The following is a 19,363-nucleotide window of genomic DNA, read 5'->3' on the forward strand; positions in this document are numbered from 1 at the left end:
ATGTGTCTCTGTCTGGTTTAGGTATCAGGGTGATATTGGCTTCATAGAATGAGTTTGGGAGGGTTCCTTCCTCTTCTATTTTATGGAATACTTTGAGGAGTATTGGAATGAGCTCTTCTTTAAAGGTTTTGTAGAACTCGGCTGAGAACCCATCTGGTCCCGGACTTTTCTTTGTTGGTAGGCTTTTGATGACCTCTTCTATTTTATTGCTTGAAATTGATTTATTTAAGTTGTGTATATCCTCCTCGTTCAGTTTAGGTAATTCATATGTCTCTAGAAACTTGTTGATGTCTTCGGGGTTTTCTGTTTTGTTGGAGTATAGATTTTCAAAATAGCTTCTAATTATGTTTTGTATTTCACTCGTGTCTGTTGTGATAGTTCCTTGTTCATTCCAAATTTTAGTAATTTGAGTTTTCTCCCTCTTTCTCTTTGTTAGTGTGGCTAAGGGTTTATCAATTTTGTTTATTTTTTCAAAGAACCAACTATTTATTTTGTTAATTTTTCCAATTGTTTCTTTTGTTTCAATTTCATTGATTTCGGCTCTGATTTTAACTATTTCCTGTCTTCTACTACTTTTGGTGTTGGTCTGCTCTTCTTTTTCTAGGGCTTTGAGCTGTATAGTGTTAAGTCATTTATTTGTTGATTTCTACTTCTTTTGTTGAATGCACCCCATGAAATAAATCTTCCTCTAAGTACTGATTTCATAGTGTCCCAGAGATTTTGATATGATGTGTCTTTGTTCTCGTTTACTTCTAAAATTTTTTTTATTTCCCTCCTGATGTCTTCTGTTATCCATTCATCATATAATAGTGTATTATTTAATCTCCAGATATTGGAGAAGTTTCTGTTTTTTATTCTGTCATTTATTTCTAATTTCAATCCATTATGATCTGATAGAGTACAAGGTAGTATCTCTATCTTCTTGTATTTGCTAACAGTAGCTTTGTGGCATAAGACATGGTCTATTTTAGAGAAGGATCCATGTGCCGCTGTGAAGAAAGTGTGTTCGTTCTTTGTTGGATGGTATATTCTATATAAGTCAGTTAAGTCTAAATTGTTGATTGTGTTATTGAGATCTATGGTTTCTTTATTCAATTTTTGTTTGGACGATCTATCCAGCAGTGAGAGAGGTGTGTTAAAATCACCTAGTATTATTGTGTTGTGGTCTATTTGATTTCTGGAATTGAGAAGGATTTGTTTGACCTACATGGATGAGCCAATATTCGGGGAATAGACGTTTATGATTGTTATGTCTTGCTGATTTATGCTTCCCTTAAGCAGTATGTAATGTCCTTCTTTATTCCTTCTGACTAGTTTTGGCTTGAAGTCCACATTATCTGAAATGAGGATGGATACTCCAGCTTTTTTGCTGTGTCCGTGTGCATGGTATGTTTTTTCCCATCCTTTCACCTTTAGTCTATGGGTATCTCTTTCTATGAGATGAGTCTCTTGCAGGCAGCAAATTGTTGGATTTTTCTTTTTAATCCATTCTGCCAGTCTATGTCTTTTGATTGATGAGTTCAGGCCATTAACATTCAGGGTTATTATTGTGATATGATTTGTATTCCCAGTCATTTGACTCATTTTTGTTTTTTGACATGATTTGGTTTCCCCTTTATTTGGCTATTCCTTTAGGCTAGTTCCTCCCGTTGCTGATTTGCATCGTTGTTTTCATCTCTTCCTCATGGAATATTTTGCTGAGAATGTTCTGTAATGCTGGCTTTCTTTTTGTAAATTCCTTTAGCTTTTGTTTATCATGGAAGGATCTTATTTTGTCGTCAAATCTGAAAGTAAGTTTTGCTGGGTATAAGATTCTTGGTTGGCATCCATTTTCTTTCAGGGCTTGGTAAATGTTGTTCCAGGCCCTTCTAGCTTTTAGGATCTGGATTGAAAAATCTGATGATATTCTTATTGGTTTCCCCCTGAATGTAATTTGATTCTTTTCTCTCACGGCCTTTAAAATTCTGTCTTTATTTTGTATGTTAGGTATTTTCATAATAATGTGCCTTGGTGTGGGTCTGTTGTAATTTTGTATATTTGGAGTCCTATAAGCCTCTTGTACTTGGTTTTCCATTTCATTCTTCAGATTTGGGAAATTTTCTGATATTATTTCATTGAATAGATTGTTCATTCCTTTGGTTTGTTTCTCAAAGCCTTCCTCAATCCCAATAATTCTTAAATTTGGCCTTTTCAGGACATCCCATAATTCTTGTAGATTCTGTTCATGATTTCTTACCATCTTTTCTGTTTGGTCAACTTTGTTTTCAAGATTAAATATTTTATCTTCAATATCTGAGGTTCTGTCTTCCAGGTGTTCTATCCTATTGGTTATGCTTTCTATGGAGTTTTTAACTTGGTTTATTGTTTCCTTCATTTCAAGGATTTCTGTTTGGTGTTTTTTCAGTATCTCTAACTCTTTATTGAAATGATCTCTTGCTTCCCATATTTGCTCCTTTAACTGTTGATTGGTGTGATCATTTAATGCCTGCATTTGCTCTTTCATCTCCTCGTTTGCTTCCCTGATTGTTTTAATTATGTACATTCTGAACTCCCTTTCTGACATTTCTTCTGCTGTGCTGTCATTGGGCTTTACTGATATAGTATCTAGGTTTGTTTGGGACATTTTCTTCCCTTGTTTTTCATATTGGTCAGATGTCAGTGGGACTTTGTGATATTGCAGAATTCTTCTATTGGCTTATAGTGTCCCTGTAGATTTCCAGTGTATCACCTTCCTGCCTTCAGTAGCCTGAAGTCTTGGAGTAACTTGATAATGCAGTGCTTCCAAGGAAAGCAGCCCCTAGTCCTCTACTGGTTTCAGGACTTGGAGGTGGCTCTGTGTGGAAAGGCTCTCACTGGGGGGCCTGCTCCAAGAAACTAGCATGGAAAGGCGCTTCCCCCCAGAGGGGGCCGGGCTGCGGGCTGCTTGGGGAAGTCCCTGGCTGCCCTGTCCTGGTCCTTGAAGCAACCTGTGGGCAGGAACTCGCCGCCCTGGTTCAGGGAATTGAAGCTTGGTTCTGTGCAGAAAGGCTCTCACTGGGGGGGCCTGCTCTGAGATGCTGGAGAATCTGGCCCTGTGGGAGGAGCCCACTGCCGGAGTGCACAGGACTGCTTGGGGAGGACTCTAGCTGCTCTGCCTTACTCTAATAAGCCACCCGAATCCGGGCCTGCCGCCCGGGCAGCGCTTCACCGGGTGGGGAAGACTCACTCCGAGGCTCTATTTTAGTCCGAGTCTCTCAATGCCTCCCCTTCTTGAATCCTGGGTTCTGGAACGACTAGAGATGCAGTCACCCTCTAGTCCGCCATCTTGGACTGCCCCATGGAAAAAGGATATATTTTTCTTTATATTGTGTTTTGTTTCTTTGCATTGAGTATGAGGAAGACAAAATGACTTAGTAAAAGGAATAAAATCAGTACCATCAAAAAAAAAGAAAGAAATTTGGTGAGAACATCAATGTCCTCCAAGAGATATTTACACTGGATCTATAAAGTAGGACATTGCACTTCTATCAAAAATAATAATGCAATTATTATTTTAATGTCAAAATAATAATGTAATGTTGTAATTAGTGCTATGAAAAACTATAGCAATGGAAATAAAGATTAATAAGCCATGGGGCTGGGGCTGGGGCTCAGTGGCAGAGCACTTGCCTAGCACATGTGAGGCACTGGGTTTGATCCTTAGCAATGCATACAAAAATAAGCAAATAAAATAAAGACATGCTGTCCATCAACAACTACAAAGGAAATTTTTTTAAATATTAACAAGCCCAATGTATAGTCTAACATTTGGTAATAAATATATATATAAACAAAATATATAAAAATATATTAATATTTATATATATTTATTTTATATATATAAATATATATATATATGTAGATGCATGTCCTGGGTAAAAATTGGAAAAATAGTTCAGCTAATAACAGTGGATGTCTTCGGGGAGTGTAATTGCAGACACTGGGTTTTTTGTTCAAGTCTTTTGACGTTCTCTAATTTGAAGAATGATCATCACTATTGCAATCCGAAAATATACATTTACCTACTTTATTAAAAAAAGGAATAAAGGGCCCTCTTATGGTCACTTCCTGGGGCCACTCTCAAATGGGTGCCTGTGCACCCAGCACTCAGCCTCCACCCCTTGGGCTCCTCACTCCGCACCCTTGAAGTCCCCTGCAGCCCCCTCCCCCACTGGCCTCCCCGCCCCGACCCCTGTGCTGATGTTTCAGACTGTTGCTTTTCTTTGTAGGAGATTTTCTCTCCCACCCGATGTAAGCAGTCAAGACTGGCACCAACCTGACATGTAGCCGTGATCAACTAAGCATTCCTTCCCTGTCTCCTTACCCCCCACTTCAAGGCAGAAATTTAGACTCCAGTTTGCGTCCTCAATGCCCCGCAAAGTGTGTGACCCAGGGTGACCGAACCGGTGGCCCAGAGTCCCATGCTCTGTACGGCCCTGCCCTGGGGGTTTCGTGCTCTGCAGTCAACGTCTCACCGTTCTTAACAACATTACCTTGGAATTTGTGTTCTGTGAGTGAAGCCTGATGGGACGAGGCTCAGCTCACCCCACCTCCTGTTGCCTCACTGGGATGAGGGCTCAGCCTCCAGGCTCCCATCCCAAAACCACTACAGCCCTCAACCCCAGAGGTGGCCTTGGCACAGGCCCTGGGGTGGGAGCACCCGTGACACTTCACACTTGCCTGTGAGCCAGCCGGGGCCCCAGGGAGTGCATCACTAAGGAGCAAATAGAAAACACTGTGTCTGGTGAGGAGAAAAACCATGAAAGGAAGGAAGACGCTTTCTTCCTGCTTTATGAACAAGGGACCCATGTTTTTCATTCTGCAGTGGGTCCCACAAAGTCTGCAGCCAGGCCTGACACCAGGTAAATATTCGTTATGTACATTGAAATATTGAAGGAGAGCTAAGGAGCTAAACGGCAAAATGCAATTCTTCTTTCAGCTCAGTAGATGCCACTCCTTCCTTCCAAATGCCAAAAGTCATGGACTCTTTCCGCCTCTCAAGCCCGCCTTCTGTTCACCTGAAAATGCTGTGCGTTCTCCCCAGATAAACCCCCCTCCTTTTTCTCCCAGCTCTTCCATCGTGGCCCCGGCCCCCGCCACCATCCCCGCTCACCCAGATCACAGAGGAAAGCTCCCGCAGTCCCTGCCTCTGCCCTTCCTCTTCTGGGTCTGTCCCTGTGTGTGTGTGGAGGCACCCTCCACCCGCTCTGTCTCGCCTCCCTGCCTCCAGTGTCTTCATCAAACCATCAACTCTACCACTTTAAGTTTTATCATTTGTTTTTAATTGACACAGAAATATTACATATTTATGAGGAACCATGAAATGTTTTAAAACATGTATACTTCGTGCAGTGTCTAAATCAGGGTGAGCATATCTGTCTCCCCAAACATTTATCTTTTGTGGGGGTGGCTGCTGGGGATTGAACGCAGGGGCGCACTACCACTGAGCTACATCCCCAGCACGTTTTATTTTTTCAGACAGGGTCTCTCTGAGTTGTCCAGGTTGACCTCAAACTTATGATCCTCCTGCCTCAGCCTCCCAAGTCACTAGGATTACAGGGATGTGGCACCATGCCCAGCCATGTATCATTTGTAGTGAACACATTCAAAAACCTTTCTCCTGCTTTTTTGGAATACACAGGACACAATCTTTATCTACAGTCACTGTTACATACAATAGCACTCCAGAAGTCCTTTATGGTACTGTCTTACTAGACGTTCCCACTGACCAACCTCTGCCTCCTCTGCCCCTTCCACTAACTCTCCAGCCTCTGGTAACCATGATGCTACACTCCATTTCTATGAGATCAACCTCTTCACATTCCACACTAGCGAGCAGGACCTTGCGGTCTCCGTCTTTCAGTGCCTGGCTTGTTTCATGATGTGACATCAAGTCTTCCAGTGTTACCCATCTTGTCACAAATGATAGGATTTCACTCTTCTTTGGGTTAAGTAGTATTCCAGGATGAATATGTATCACATTTTCTTTATCCATTCATCCACTGCTGGACACATAACATTGCTTCCATTTCTCAGCTATGGGGAATACTACTGCTGTTCTCTTGTGAGCACAGATGTCTCTTCAACATGTGGAACCAAACTAGATGCCCTTCGACAGATGAATGGATAAAGAAACTGTGGTATATATACACAATGGAATATTATTCAGCCATAAAAAAGAATAATATTATGGCACTCACAGAAAAACTGATGGAGGTGGCGGGGCTTGCTGAGATCATGGCGGAGAATGTCTTCGACCTGATGCCTCCTGCACCAGGCGGCCTCGGGGCGGGACTAGGGGGCGGCCTGTGCCGCCGCTGCAGCGCGGGGCTCGGCGCACTGGCCCAGCGCCCCGGCGGCGTGTCCAAGTGGGTCCGGCTCAACGTCGGCGGCACCTACTTCCTCACCACCCGGCAGACGCTGTGCCGGGACCCGAAGTCCTTCCTGTACCGCTTGTGCCAGGCCGACCCCGACCTGGACTCGAACAAGATATACTTTAGGAAGTAAAGAGAATAGCAAATACTTTTTGGTTGGAAGCCACCTGGATGGAGGAGGATCAAGGAGGGTTCTATCTCTGCAGCTGAGCCAAGCCTGGAGAAAACTACTGGTTGCACGATGAAACGGGTGCCTATTTAATTGACAGAGACCCCACCTACTTTGGACCTGTGTTGAACTACTTGAGACATGGGAAGCTGGTCATTAACAAAGACCTCGCTGAGGAAGGAGTATTGGAAGAAGCAGAATTTTACAACATCACCTCACTAATAAAACTTGTAAAGGGCAAAATTAGAGAACGAGACAGCAAAACCTCACAGGTGCCTGTGAAGCACGTGTACCGTGTATTGCAGTGTCAGGAGGAGGAGCTCACACAGATGGTGTCTACTATGTCTGATGGCTGGAAGTTTGAGCAGCTGGTCAGCATCGGCTCCTCTTACAACTATGGGAACGAAGACCAGGCCGAGTTCCTCTGTGTGGTTTCTAAGGAGCTGCACAACACCTCATATGGCACAACCAGTGAGCCCAGCGAAAAAGCCAAGATTTTGCAAGAACGGGGCTCAAGGATGTGAGATGCAGTACTGACAGCCGAAGAAATGATTTACCTTTTCCCAAGATACAGTGAACCGCCGTGTCCAGGAAGTATGTCTGTGAGAAGAAACCTGCTTTTGATCATTTCTCTAGAGATCTGGGTGTGGATCCTTTTTTGCTTCAGAGGTGGGTGGTGAAAGATGGCCCAGCTGTCTGAAGCTGGGCATCCCCACAAGGAAGAGGCACAGAGGCCAGGTGGGCTATCTCTGGGGGCCTGCTCTGTTCTTTCCAAGTGCTGCATGGGACTGAGGCAGGGTGCTCCCAACTAGCCCGTGCAGTCCTGAAGATCATTTGAAGGGCAGGGCCCTTGGTGCTACATTCACAGTCTGCGAGAGCAGCTCAGGCCTCGCCAGGAGGAAGGGACAGCAGCTGTGTGGATTGTCCAGCACACCGTGGCTCAGGTCCGTATGCCAGGTGCCTGCTTGAGCACCTGGATGTCGTCCTTGGATCAGGGAGGTTGCTTTGCCTCCGGCGTGATCAGTCAACAGTCTCTCAACCTCGGCGAAGACTCCTGACAATGGTGGCCTCCTCATCATCACTACTTCCTGGGCGCCTGCCCTGAGGACTGGCCTCCTTCAGAGCCAGGCTCTCCCAGCCTCCACAGCCAGGACAGTCTAAGGCTTCTCGATTTGTATTTTCCAGGCAAGAGAACTTTGTATCCCTTTATTTAAGTGTGGATAGATTACCCAGTGTTTATACTCTTTGGTGTTGCTATGTTTTAGATGGATCTGTTAAATCGTTTAATGGGAGCTACAAGTTTTGCCTCATTAGTCCCACCTGTGGGCTCATCGGGAGCTGGTGCCCACCAGTGCCTTTGTTGCACCTGGGATGGAGGCTGGGCGAAGGCCTGTCCCCTGGCTTCTGGAACTGACACTCCGGGTCACATTGAAGATTCGGGATGTTTACAGTGCATCATATGTCTCTTTCTGGCTCTGTTTTCTCTGTATAACTATGCAGTTCTTCTTTCTGATATTTCTGGAGCATTTGAGAATTGGCAGAACCTGTGTGGGCTTTGCCCAGCCAGTGTACCACTGGGGCTGCTGGGATTCCTGTAGAGACTGCCCACTGTGGGCTCAGACTCCTCAGCTGGGGCAGGGGCCTGGCCCCACTGAGCAAGCTCTGCCTCTTGATCTCTGCTTCCCAGGGGAGCTGTGCAGACTGACCACTGGAGTTGCCTATGTGAGGTCAGAGGCTCTGACAGTGTCTCATGTCAATGCCTCCAGAAATTTCTTGCCTAGGTCCTCTTTTTTTCTTCTTTGCCAATAACCTGATTAACCAAGTTCTCCAGCATCTAGGATTTACCTCCTCCTTTCATAAGGCCTCTTGTATGTTGTTAAAAGTTCAGCTTAAACGATTTATAAAAACCTTTCTATAGGGCAGATTTAGCCACTGGCTGACCTGGTCCTCCCCAGCAGAGCTCCAAAGGAAGGTGTCCCTGCGTTGGCCCTGGGGAGCAGCTGGGCACTTAGCATTTTTTGATTTTGACATTGACATAATAGATAGGTTTGTGGGTTGTTTTTGTTCTTTTGTTTGTTTGTTTTTAATTTAAAGATATTAAGACTTAATTCACTAAAATTTATTCTAAGGGGATATTTATACTTTTGTACTTTTTTAGGTATCCGTATTTTATCAGCTTACCATTTAATGCCTAAGTTTCCCCTGAAAATAGCAAATAAAATTGTGTATTTATGAATGAAAAAAAAAAGAAAAAGAAAAACTGATGGAATTGGAGAATATCATGCTAAGTGAAATAAGCCAATCCCCAAAAACAAAAGACTAAATGTTTTTCCTGATAAGTGGATGATGATATATAATGGGGGTTGAGGGGTTGGGGGTTAGAAAAGAATGGAGGAACTTCAGATTATGTAGAGGGACGTGGGGGGGTATGAAAGATGGTGGAATGAGACAGACATCATTACCCTATGTACATGTATGATTACATGAATGGTATGAATCTACATTGTGTACAACCATAGAAATGAAAAATGTACCCCATTTGGGTATAATGAATCAAATGCAGTCTGTGAAAATGTTTTACATTTTTTTTAAAGATTAAAAAGAAACATGCTATTTCACTGCCTTTCCATAACGTCCCCATAATGGGCTTCCTGGCTCATATGGAAGTCCTATTTTTAATTTTTCCAGGAACTGCCATGCTGTTTCCATGAAGACTACCCTAATTTACATTCCCATCAGCAGCCCGGGTGCCAGTGTTCCCTTTTCTCCAGATCCTCGCCCACACTTACCATCTTTTTGTCTTTCCACTAATTGCTGTTCTAACTGGAGTGAGGTAATATCCCACTCTGGTTTTGATTTGCAATTCTGCCATGACAGGTGATGTTGAGCATTTTTCCTTCCCTGTCAGCCATTCCGATGTTCTCTTTTGAGAAATGTCTATTTAGATCTATTGCCCACTTTTAATTGGGTATTTGTGTTTTTTTTTTTTTTTTTTCCTATTAAGTTTTTTAGTTCTTTGTTTAGTCTGGATATTAATCTCTCATCAGATGTACAGTTTACAAATATTTTCTTCCACTCTGCAGATTGTCTCTTTGCTTTGTTGGTTGTTTTCTTTACTGTGCAGAAGCTTTTTGGTTTGATGAAATCCCATGTCTGTTTTTTGCTTTTGTTTCCTGTGGTTTTAGAATCTTGTCCCGAAAGTCCTTGCCCATTCCAATGTCCTAAATGGTCTCCCCTGTGCTTTCTTCTACTATTTTCATTGTTTCCATGCTTAACATTTATGTCTTTAGTCCATTTTGAGTTGTTTTTTGTAACTGGTGAAAGATAGGGATCTAGTTTCATTCTTCTGCATGTGGATATCTAATTTTTCCAACACCATTCATCAAAGAGAACATCCTTTCCCTGGTGTGTATTCGCCTTTGGCGAGATCTATTGGCATTAGGTGTGTGGGTCTCCCGGTGCCTCTCTATTCTGGTGCATTGATCTGTATGTCTGTTCTTATGTCAATATCATGCTGTTGTGATTACAATAGCTTCAGAGTATGCTTTTTGTTTGTGTTGTTCGTTCTGTAGTGCTGGGGACTGAATCCAGGCCTAGCCCATGCTAGACAAGTCTCTATTGCTGAGTTACAACCCCATCCCTTTATTTTTATTTCGAAACAGAGTTTCACTAAGATGTGCAGGCTAGCCTGGAACTTGAGAATACTCCTGCCTCAGTCTCCTGAGTAGTGGGAATCACAGGTATGCACCACCATACCTGGTTTATGGTGCGTTTTGAAGACAGGTGGTATATGCCTCCTGCTTCATTCTTTCGGCTATCGGGGTCTTTAGTGGTTCCATATGAACCCTAGGATTTTTTTCTAGCTCTGTGAATAATGTCATTGGTATTTTCCCCCTTCCCCCTCATTGGTATTTTGCATTGAATCTATGGATCACTTTGGATAGTATGAATATTCTAACAAATCTATTATTCCAATCCATGAACATGAACTATTTTCCCAATTTTTTTGTGTGTCCTCTTCAATTTATTTTATCAGTGTTTATGTTGCAGAGACCTTTTACCTCTTTGGTTAAATTTCTTTCTAGGTGTTTTAATTTTCTGTAGCTATTGTAAATGGAATGTCATGTGTTTTGTCTTTTCCAATAATTCATTATTGTGCATAGAAGCACTACTGATTTGGGGGCATTGATCCTTGCAACTTGCCTGAGTTCATTTTTAAGTCCTAATAGTGTTTTGGTGGAACATTGGGATTTTCTGTACATAAGATCATGTTCTATGTCAACAGTGATGGTTTGACGTTCTCCTTGTCCATTCAAATGCCTTTTATTTCTCTTGCCTGATTGCTCCTGCTAGAACTAAATTTTTTAAAGTACATTTTAAGTAACCTTACAGCAGAGAAACCTGGCAAGCACTACCTTATCCATGTGAGGAAGACTAACTTCAGTAGGGGTGCTGGTTGAATTTCAGGTACCTCCGACATGATGTGACAAGAAGGGGACTCACCTCTGCAGAATTCACTCCAAAACCCCAGTGTAATCATAAAGAAAACAGCAGATGACACTAGATTAGGGGATGTTTTAATCAGCATTTTCATTGCTGTGACCAAAGAACCCAACAAATACCATTTAGAGGAGTTAGTTTTGGCTCATGGTTTCAGAGGTTCAGCCCATGGTTGGCCGACGCTATAGCCTGGGCCTGAGATGTGGCGGAACATCATGGCAGAAGGACATGGCAGAGAAAAACAGCTCAGAACATGAAAACAAGGGAGGACTCCACTCACCAGGGACAAAATATGAACCCCAAGGCAAGCCTTCAGTGACCTACCCCTCCAGCCATACCCTACCTGCCTGCAGTTACCACCAGTTAATCCATATCAGTGGATTAATCCACTGATTAGGTTACAGCCTCATGATCTGATCATTTTCCTCTGAATGTTCTTGCCTTGTGTCACACATGAGCTTTTGGGAACACCTCCTATCTAAACCATAACAGGGGACATCCTACCAGACATCTGGCCAGTGTTTCTGAAGAAGGCAAAGGTCTTAAAAAATAAGAAAAGACTGATTGAGACTATTATAGGTCACAAGAGATTGGGGGACCCAACAACCGAATGTGATGTGGCACCCTGGGTTGGATTCTGGATCAGAAAGTGAAGCACATGGGAAAACTGGGCAAACCCAACTAAAATCTGGAGTTTAGTTATTTTAGAAGTTGCCATCTATTTTATCTGAGTTGGGCTTTTGTTCATTTTGTAGTCCTTTTGGTTTGTTGCTTGCTTTTTCTATTTTTGCTATTGGGAATTAAACCCAGGGGCACTTGCACTGAACTGCACACCTGACTACTAATGGTTTTTAATATTGAATGATGCTTAAATTTTTGGAATAAAATCCACTCCATTAAGAAAGTGAATTTGCCGGGTGCAGTGGCACACACCTGTAATCCCAGCAACTCTGCAGGCTGAGGCAGGAGGATCACCAGCTCAAAGCAGCCTCAGCAAAAGTGAGGCACTAAGCAACTCAGCGAGACCTTGTCTCTAAATAAAATACAAAATAGGGCTGGGGATGTGACTCAGTGGTGGAGTGCCCCTGAGTTCAATACCTGGTACAAAAAAAGGAAAAGAAAGATTTTGATGAAAACTGAGGTCCTTAAATGGCCTTTGAGCCACCTCCCCCACTCTCTACCCCATCCCACCTCGTTCCCGCTCTGTATTTGTTTGCTAGAGCTGCCATAACAGGACACCAGAGACTGAGTGGCTTAAACAACAGAAAATTACTCTCTCACGATTTGGAGGCTGGAAGTCCAAGATCAAGGTGTCAGCAGAGGTGGTTTCTTTAAGGACCACGAGGGACAATCACAACTGTTCCAGCAAATCAGCTCTCAGGGCTGCTGGCAACCGTGGCATTCCTTGACCTGTAGAAGCATCGCCCAATCTCTGCCCTCATCTCCACATTGCATTCTCCCGTGGACATCTTCTCTGTCCCAATGTCCCCTTTCCATAAGGACACTATTCCTGTCTAATGTCATTGCCTTAACTAGTTACATCTGCAATGACCCTAATTCCAAATAAGGTCACATTTGGATGTTCTGGGGTTAGAACTTCAACGTGTGACTTTGCAGGCAAGAGACACCATTCAACCCAGAACCTCCTCTGACTCTGTCCTCCCACTTTGTCCCCGATGGCTCCTCTCCTGTATTGGCACAGCAACTCTCTGATCTCTCTGCCTCAAAGCAGGCTACTCCCTCACTGCCCAGTGCTTGCAGCATGCTCCCTTCTCCCTGAGGCACACCCTGTCACCCACGCACAACTGCACCTCCCCTGGCCTTCCTGATGTCCCCTGCCCTGCTCTGTTTTAAATATCTTTTCCCACAGCACTTATCACTTCCCAAAAAATGACATACTTCATTTGCTTAACACATAGTCTGTTGCTTACTTCATTCTGCCCTCTCCTTCTAGCGACTATAAGCATCAGGAGGACCAGGATCCTTATCGATTTTGATTACTGTTTCCAAAGTACCTAGGAGACAACTTGACAAGTGGTAGGTGCAGTAAAAATTGTTGCAGGTTGGGTGCAGTGGTGCATGCCTGTAATCCCAGCTACTCAGGAGGCTGAGGCAGGAGGATCACAAACTCCAGGGATGCCTGAGCAACCCTGTATGGGGGGTGGGGAGGAGTGATTGCAAGAAAGAAAGAAGGATGGATTCTCTTTCTAGAAACTGGGAGATACCCCACCCCGACTTCCAGTGACTTGCCGGTGTTTCTCTCACCTCCAGCCTCTGGGAAATAACACAGGAAGGAAAACTCAGCCCACAGGACTGTAAGAAATGACTTAGCAAAGCAGAGGTGTTGGGGCCACAGCTGAGATCAAGCAAGCGGGGAAGAATCTACGCCTGGAGGCCAGGGGCTGTGGTTGCGGGACTTGTCCAGGAGAGGGCAGCATTGTCTTCAAAGGGAACCAAAAATTAGGAGAGGTGGAGCAATCCACCTGGAGGAAATCTCTCTCCTCGAAGTGATACAGAAGTGATAAGAGTAAGGCGATTTGGGGCTGGGGTTGTGGCTCAGCGGGTAGTGCGCTTTCCTAACACGTAAGAGGCCCTGGGTTTGATCCTCAGCCCTGCATAAAAATAAAGTAAAGGTATTGTGTCTACCAGAAGTTTTTTAAAAATAGGTATTAAGGAAAAAAAGAAAAGACTACCACAATAGCCTGTTTAATTGAGCATTTGAACTATACCATCTGTGGGCTCAGATTGTCACCAATCCTGCCCCTGGGCCAGTTGCCTTTTCCAACCCCACAGACCTTTTCTTCCAGAAGATTCTCATCCTCAATTTTCAAATACAGCACATTTACTCTCAGTTAAATGGTTAAAAGATGTACAGAATGCAAGATTTTTGTTTTGTTTTGTGGCAATGGGAATTGAACCCAGAGATGTTCTACCACTGAGTTACATCTCCAGACTTTTCTTTTTTTTAATATATATTCTGAGACAGGGTCTCACTAGGTCACTGAGGGTGGCCTCAACTCGTGGTCCTCCTCAGCCTCAAGTCACTGGGATTACGGGCATGCTCCCCTACACCAGGTTCAGAACACAAGTTTCAAAGGACTCTAAAAATCTTTTCATTGTTCTTGCAGCTCACTTCATTTCCTGCTCAGGCTACCATACAGAATATCCTACCCTGAGGGGCTTGAGAAGAGATTATTCCCTGCCACTCTGGGACCTAGAAGTGCTAAGGAGAGGATCAGCATGGCCAGGTTCTGGGAAGGGGCCTTCCCGGCTTGCAGAGTGCTGCCTTCCTGACGGGTCCACAGGCGGAGGGAAGTGGGGCTCTGGTCTGGTCTCCTTATGAGGACACTAACCTATCGTGGGGCCTCACCCTCTTGACCTCCTCTAAACCAATTACCTTGCAAAGGCCCAACATCCAAACACCATCACGTTAGGGTACTTGGAAAACTTAGGGCTTCAACATGTTAATTAATTGGTGAAGGATACAAGCATTCAATCCGTAATAAGCATCATGTCACTCTGGTAGCACTCTGTTACATACTCAGGAAGCAAGGTTCCAGTAAGTTCTAACAAACTTTTATCCATCTTTGATACAGGCTTGATTTTTTTCTCTTCCATGCAGCCAAGCGTACCGAGCTCTACCCTGCACTGCTCAACTGGTGCAGTCAACATTCTGTCTGACAAGACTCAGCTGCTAAAGTAGTGTCCTTGGTTGCAACAAAAATAAACCCCACAAAGAATCTGATAAAAGCTTTTCCTGGAAAAATAAAACTTTTAAACCTATACCCAAAATTCTGCAATAGTGTGGGGAAAGGGGAAAATCGCAGCATTCCAAGCCTGTCTCCCTGGCAATAGACTCAACTAAAAAGAACCTAAACTGACTAGAGGCATAGCTCAGAGGTGGAATGCTTGCCTACCACACACAAAGCCCTGGGTTTAAACTTTAGCATTGCAAAAAAAACCCAAAAAAACAAAAACCTAAAATCAAAAGCTTAAAATGTTGGTTTTTTTATTGTCTTTTACAATATTCAATCAATGTTACATTTAATCTTTAAAAAACCTTCATCCAATAAACAAATATCAAAATTTGAAAAGAAAAAATAAACCCCACAGATGGTTATGGGGGCAGAGGGACAGGGTGGGGTGGTAGAACTAGGCAGAGGGGAGACAGGTGGGAAGGAAACTTCATTAATAGCTTTTAATATTTTTTTGAAGCAAGTGAAATCGTTTCCAAAAAATAATATTTCACATGCGGAGTGATAACTTAAGTAAGGTGGAGGGAAGTATGTGGGGCAGCCAGCAGCCCATTTGAAACTCTGGAGGCTGCAGTCGCAGGTCGCTGGCTGCTGACTTCACTTCCTCCCACAGAGCCAGAGGCCTTGGTCACTCCAGGCAGCAGCTTTCTGGGCCCAGGTCAGAGGCATGTGATTCTCTTCATTCCCTCTGTCCCTGACTCTTGTCTGCAATCAGCTGTCGGCCCTGTATCCTTCCTGTCCCCGGTCTGTCTAGCGGTCTGTCTAGCTGCCTACATTCTCCACCCTGACACAAAGCCGGGCACCCTGGTGATAAGAGAAAAATTCTGAGACACCCTAAATTTAATTCACAAGGGCTGGGGATGGAGGAAAGAGAGAGATCAGGAGAGTTAATCAGTTAACAACTGCTGGCTGAAACCAACCGAAGACTTTGTCCGTTCCTGATGCGGTGTTCAAACCTCAACTCAATCCCACCACAGCCCCAGGTGCCACCGCCATTCCCACTGAAGACCCCAACCAACCCGAAGCAATGGTATTTTGAAAAGCTTCTGGACTCCCTCTGCCCTGAAATTGTTCTTCTAAAGGTAGAAACCAATGCTAATTGAAATGAATACACAAAGACACCAAACCTATGCAGTCAAAGAAACACATGTGCAGGCCAAATCAGGCCTGTGACATCAGGACTGGAAAAGGCCATTTCGGCAGGGAGCTGGAGACATGTACATCAAAGTGCAAATCAAAAGTCTTATGTGGGGTTTTGTTTTTGGTTTTGTTTGGTTTTGTGCTGGGATTGAACACAATCTTAACCACTTGGCTCTTAACCACTGAGCCACATCCCCAGCCTTTATTATATTTTATTTGAGACAGGGTCTCGCTAAGTTGCCTAGAGCCTCACTCAGTTGCCGAGGCTGGCTTTGATCCTTTTGCCTCAGCCTCCTGAGCTGCTGGGATCACAGCTGTGTGCCCAGCCTCTTATGTTTTTGATGTGGTGCTGGGGCTTAAACCCAGGGCCTTGAGCATGCTAAGCACATGCATTACCTCTCAGCTACATCCCCAGCCCTAAGGTCTTTATAGATTTTTAAGATTTTTTTCCCCCCAAGTCTTGTCTCTGTAATGATTTTTCTTTTCTATAAACTCAGGACAGTATTGTACATCTATACTCAGGGACAGTCTTGTATATTTATGTAGTTTTAATATAATTTAAGTTTATATAAATCTTCTCTCTCTTTTCTAAATGCCAACTCGAACATGTACCAGGTTTTTTGTGCATATTCTCAGAATTTCAATAATTTTCACCTAATTACATAAAGTAAAAAATTGCAAAATATGTCAGTTACCAAAGGTCTTATTTTAAATGAAAGATAATGGGGATGTCCTCAGGGCCAGCTGGGGGGTGCCAAGAATCACTGTCAGGGCCAAATAAGACTGTGGAGCTAAGGTTCTTTGTTGCCTGGGAAGATGGAGAGGCACGTTGTGCAGCTATTTGGAATTGCCATCAGAGGCAATGAGAGCAGACGGGGCCAAGAGGGAGGTAAGGGAAACCAGTTACAACCCAAGCTCTTGAGACAGAGGCATTGCTGAGGTGAAGCGGTTGTTATTGAGGGCTGGGGGTTGTGATCCCCAGTGCTGAAAAAAAAGATGAGGGTCAGATGGGTTGTTGAGCCATTACAGAATGCTAGCCAGAAAGAGGACGAGGTCCTGTGACAAGTTCCTGCAACTTCCAGATCAAGGTTAGACAGCATTTGGGAAAATGCTCAGTTGGCCATGGCTAAGAGTTTTTTTCATGATAAAAATTTGGTAAAGGAAAACATAAGCGGTTTACATTAAACCCACATTGGCTATGGATAAGAGGGGGCAGACAAGAGATTTTTAGAAAGGATGGTAATGTTTCTGCCTTGATGGGGGTTGGTTTGTACAGGATCACATATTTGCCAAAATCTTGTGACAATACATTTAAGGTTTGTAGGGCTGGAGGGCATGGTGGTGCACACCTATAATCCCAGAAATTCAGGAGGCTGAGACAGGAGGATTTCAACTTCAAAGCTAGCCGCCAGCAATTTAGCAAGGCCCTAAGCAATTTATCAGGACCCTGTCTCAAATTTAAAAATAAAATAAAAAGGGCTGAGGATGTAGCTCAGTGGTTAAGTGCCTCTGGGTTGACTCCCTCATACAAAAGAGAAAAAAGAAGATGTATAGGGCCAGAGTTATAGGTCAGTGGTAGAATACTTGCTTACTTAGCATGTATGAAGCCCTGAACTCAATCCCAACACTGGGGGAAAAAAATCTGCATTTCATTGTATATAAATTTTACATCAAAACTATACACAAATATTGGTTTTTAGTTAATGATACACATGCCAATGTATTTAGGGAGAAATATACTGCTTTCTGCAATTTATTTGGGAAAACATCAAAAATGGATTAATGGGTATAGGAATAGATAAATGTGAGATAAAGTAAGCAAGTCTAAGTACTAGATATAATAGATGTACTCTGGAAATTATTTCAACTTTGCTTTGCATTTGAGATTTTTCACACCATATGTTGCAGGGAGATTAGCTGGTGTTCATCTTGGCTGACTCCTTTAAACATGTGTGTCCTTCAATTTGCTGCACTCCCCACCCCTCCCTATTGCCTCATGTCTGGACGGCTTCACTCCTTTATTTATGTGCAAACCTGAGAGCAGGATGTTTATCCTAGACACATATTACATGCCCTAACAGTTGTCAACCCAAATCTCTGGAAGAGTAGGATGACATTGTAACTGGGGAGAAAAAACAAACAAACTAACTCACTGAGACTATTTCTCTTCCTATGCTCTCATAATACAGATCACTGCTCAGATCAGATGTGTGGGGGTTCTCCCACCAGAGAGCAAGCAAACCCTTCTGCAGCAGCAGCCCCTGCTCTAATCCAGCTCAGTTCTGACACTACCTACCTGGAGACAGTGTCAGATCCACACAGTCGAGGGCTGGGTCACCAAACTCTCCCCCGCCCCACACACACACACACACACACATACACACTTTAGACGCTAATCGGAAGCTCCAGGTTGTTTTACCTATATTTCTGAAAGACTGGCTCTAAATTGAGGATCATACAACCCCCTCCTTGGGCATGATTAATTTTCCTGAGCAACTCATGTAACTCAGGGAAACTCATATGTGCAGGGTCCTGGGTTTGATCCCCAGCACCTCAGGAGAGAGAGAGAGAGAGAGGAGGGAAGGGAGAGGGAGAGGGAGAGGGAGAGGGAGAAGGAGAGAGAGAGAGAGAGAGAGAGAGAGAGAGAGAGAGAGAGAGAGAGAGATACATAAGGTATGGGGGAGGGGTGAAGAGCTTCCATGCCCGTTCCAGAAACCTCCATGTGCTCCACCATCCAGAAACTCCAAACTTCATCCCTCTGGGTGTCTATGGAGACTTCGTTGCACAGACTGATGGCTCACAGGCAGGTGAGGGAGCCGCGAGGCCTGTCTGTTCGGATTCTTCTTGGCCTCTTCTCCCTCCAGGCTGTGGGGCAGGAGCCCTCTGGAATGAGCAGGTCATATGACCTACTACCTAAAAAGCAGGTCAGAGAATTTCATTATGGCCAGCTCCAGGACAAAAAGGCAGGGGAAATGGCCACATGACCCACTGTGGAGAAGAGCAGTCTGCCCAGGGGAAGGAGTGTTGAGCCCTGAGCTACAGACGAAAACCAAAATAAGTGCATCATGATACCACAGTGCCGACCCCTCTGCTTCCAGCTTTGTGACCTTGCACAGACTCACCTCTGAGCCTCAGTTTCCTCTTCTGTTCGATGAAGTAAAATGATGAATGCAAACTTCCTGGCACAGAATGGTTAGCAGACAACGGGTTACTGTTATTACACAATTTAATTTATTGACTTTGTAAATGTAAACAGATAAAATGATGCCTGACTTTCACAGAGAAAAACTTGACATGGGCTGGGAATGTAGCTCAGTGGTAAAGTCTGTGCACCAAGCCCTGAGTTCAATCTCCAACACCACAAAAAAACGGGAAAAAAAAAATGCCTCTAAAGTTTAGACTCAGGG

General features: G+C 43.9%; 1 protein-coding gene across 1 annotated transcript; it reads left to right on the forward strand.

Moving 5' to 3' along the window:
- Positions 1-6,255: 6,255 nt before the first annotated feature.
- Positions 6,256-7,196, forward strand: LOC306656708 (BTB/POZ domain-containing protein KCTD5-like; the record flags this gene model as incomplete). The annotated part of the gene is made up of 2 exons (XM_079132228.1): positions 6,256-6,507; positions 6,633-7,196. The coding sequence occupies 2 exons, from the start codon at positions 6,256-6,258 to the stop codon at positions 7,083-7,085; spliced, it is 705 nt and encodes a 234-aa protein (XP_078988354.1). The 3' UTR covers positions 7,086-7,196.
- Between the last annotated feature and the right edge of the window lie 12,167 nt (positions 7,197-19,363).

This window comes from Sciurus vulgaris (genome assembly GCF_902686455.1).
Source record: "Sciurus vulgaris genome assembly, chromosome: 3".
Taxonomy (NCBI): Eukaryota; Metazoa; Chordata; class Mammalia; order Rodentia; family Sciuridae; genus Sciurus; species Sciurus vulgaris.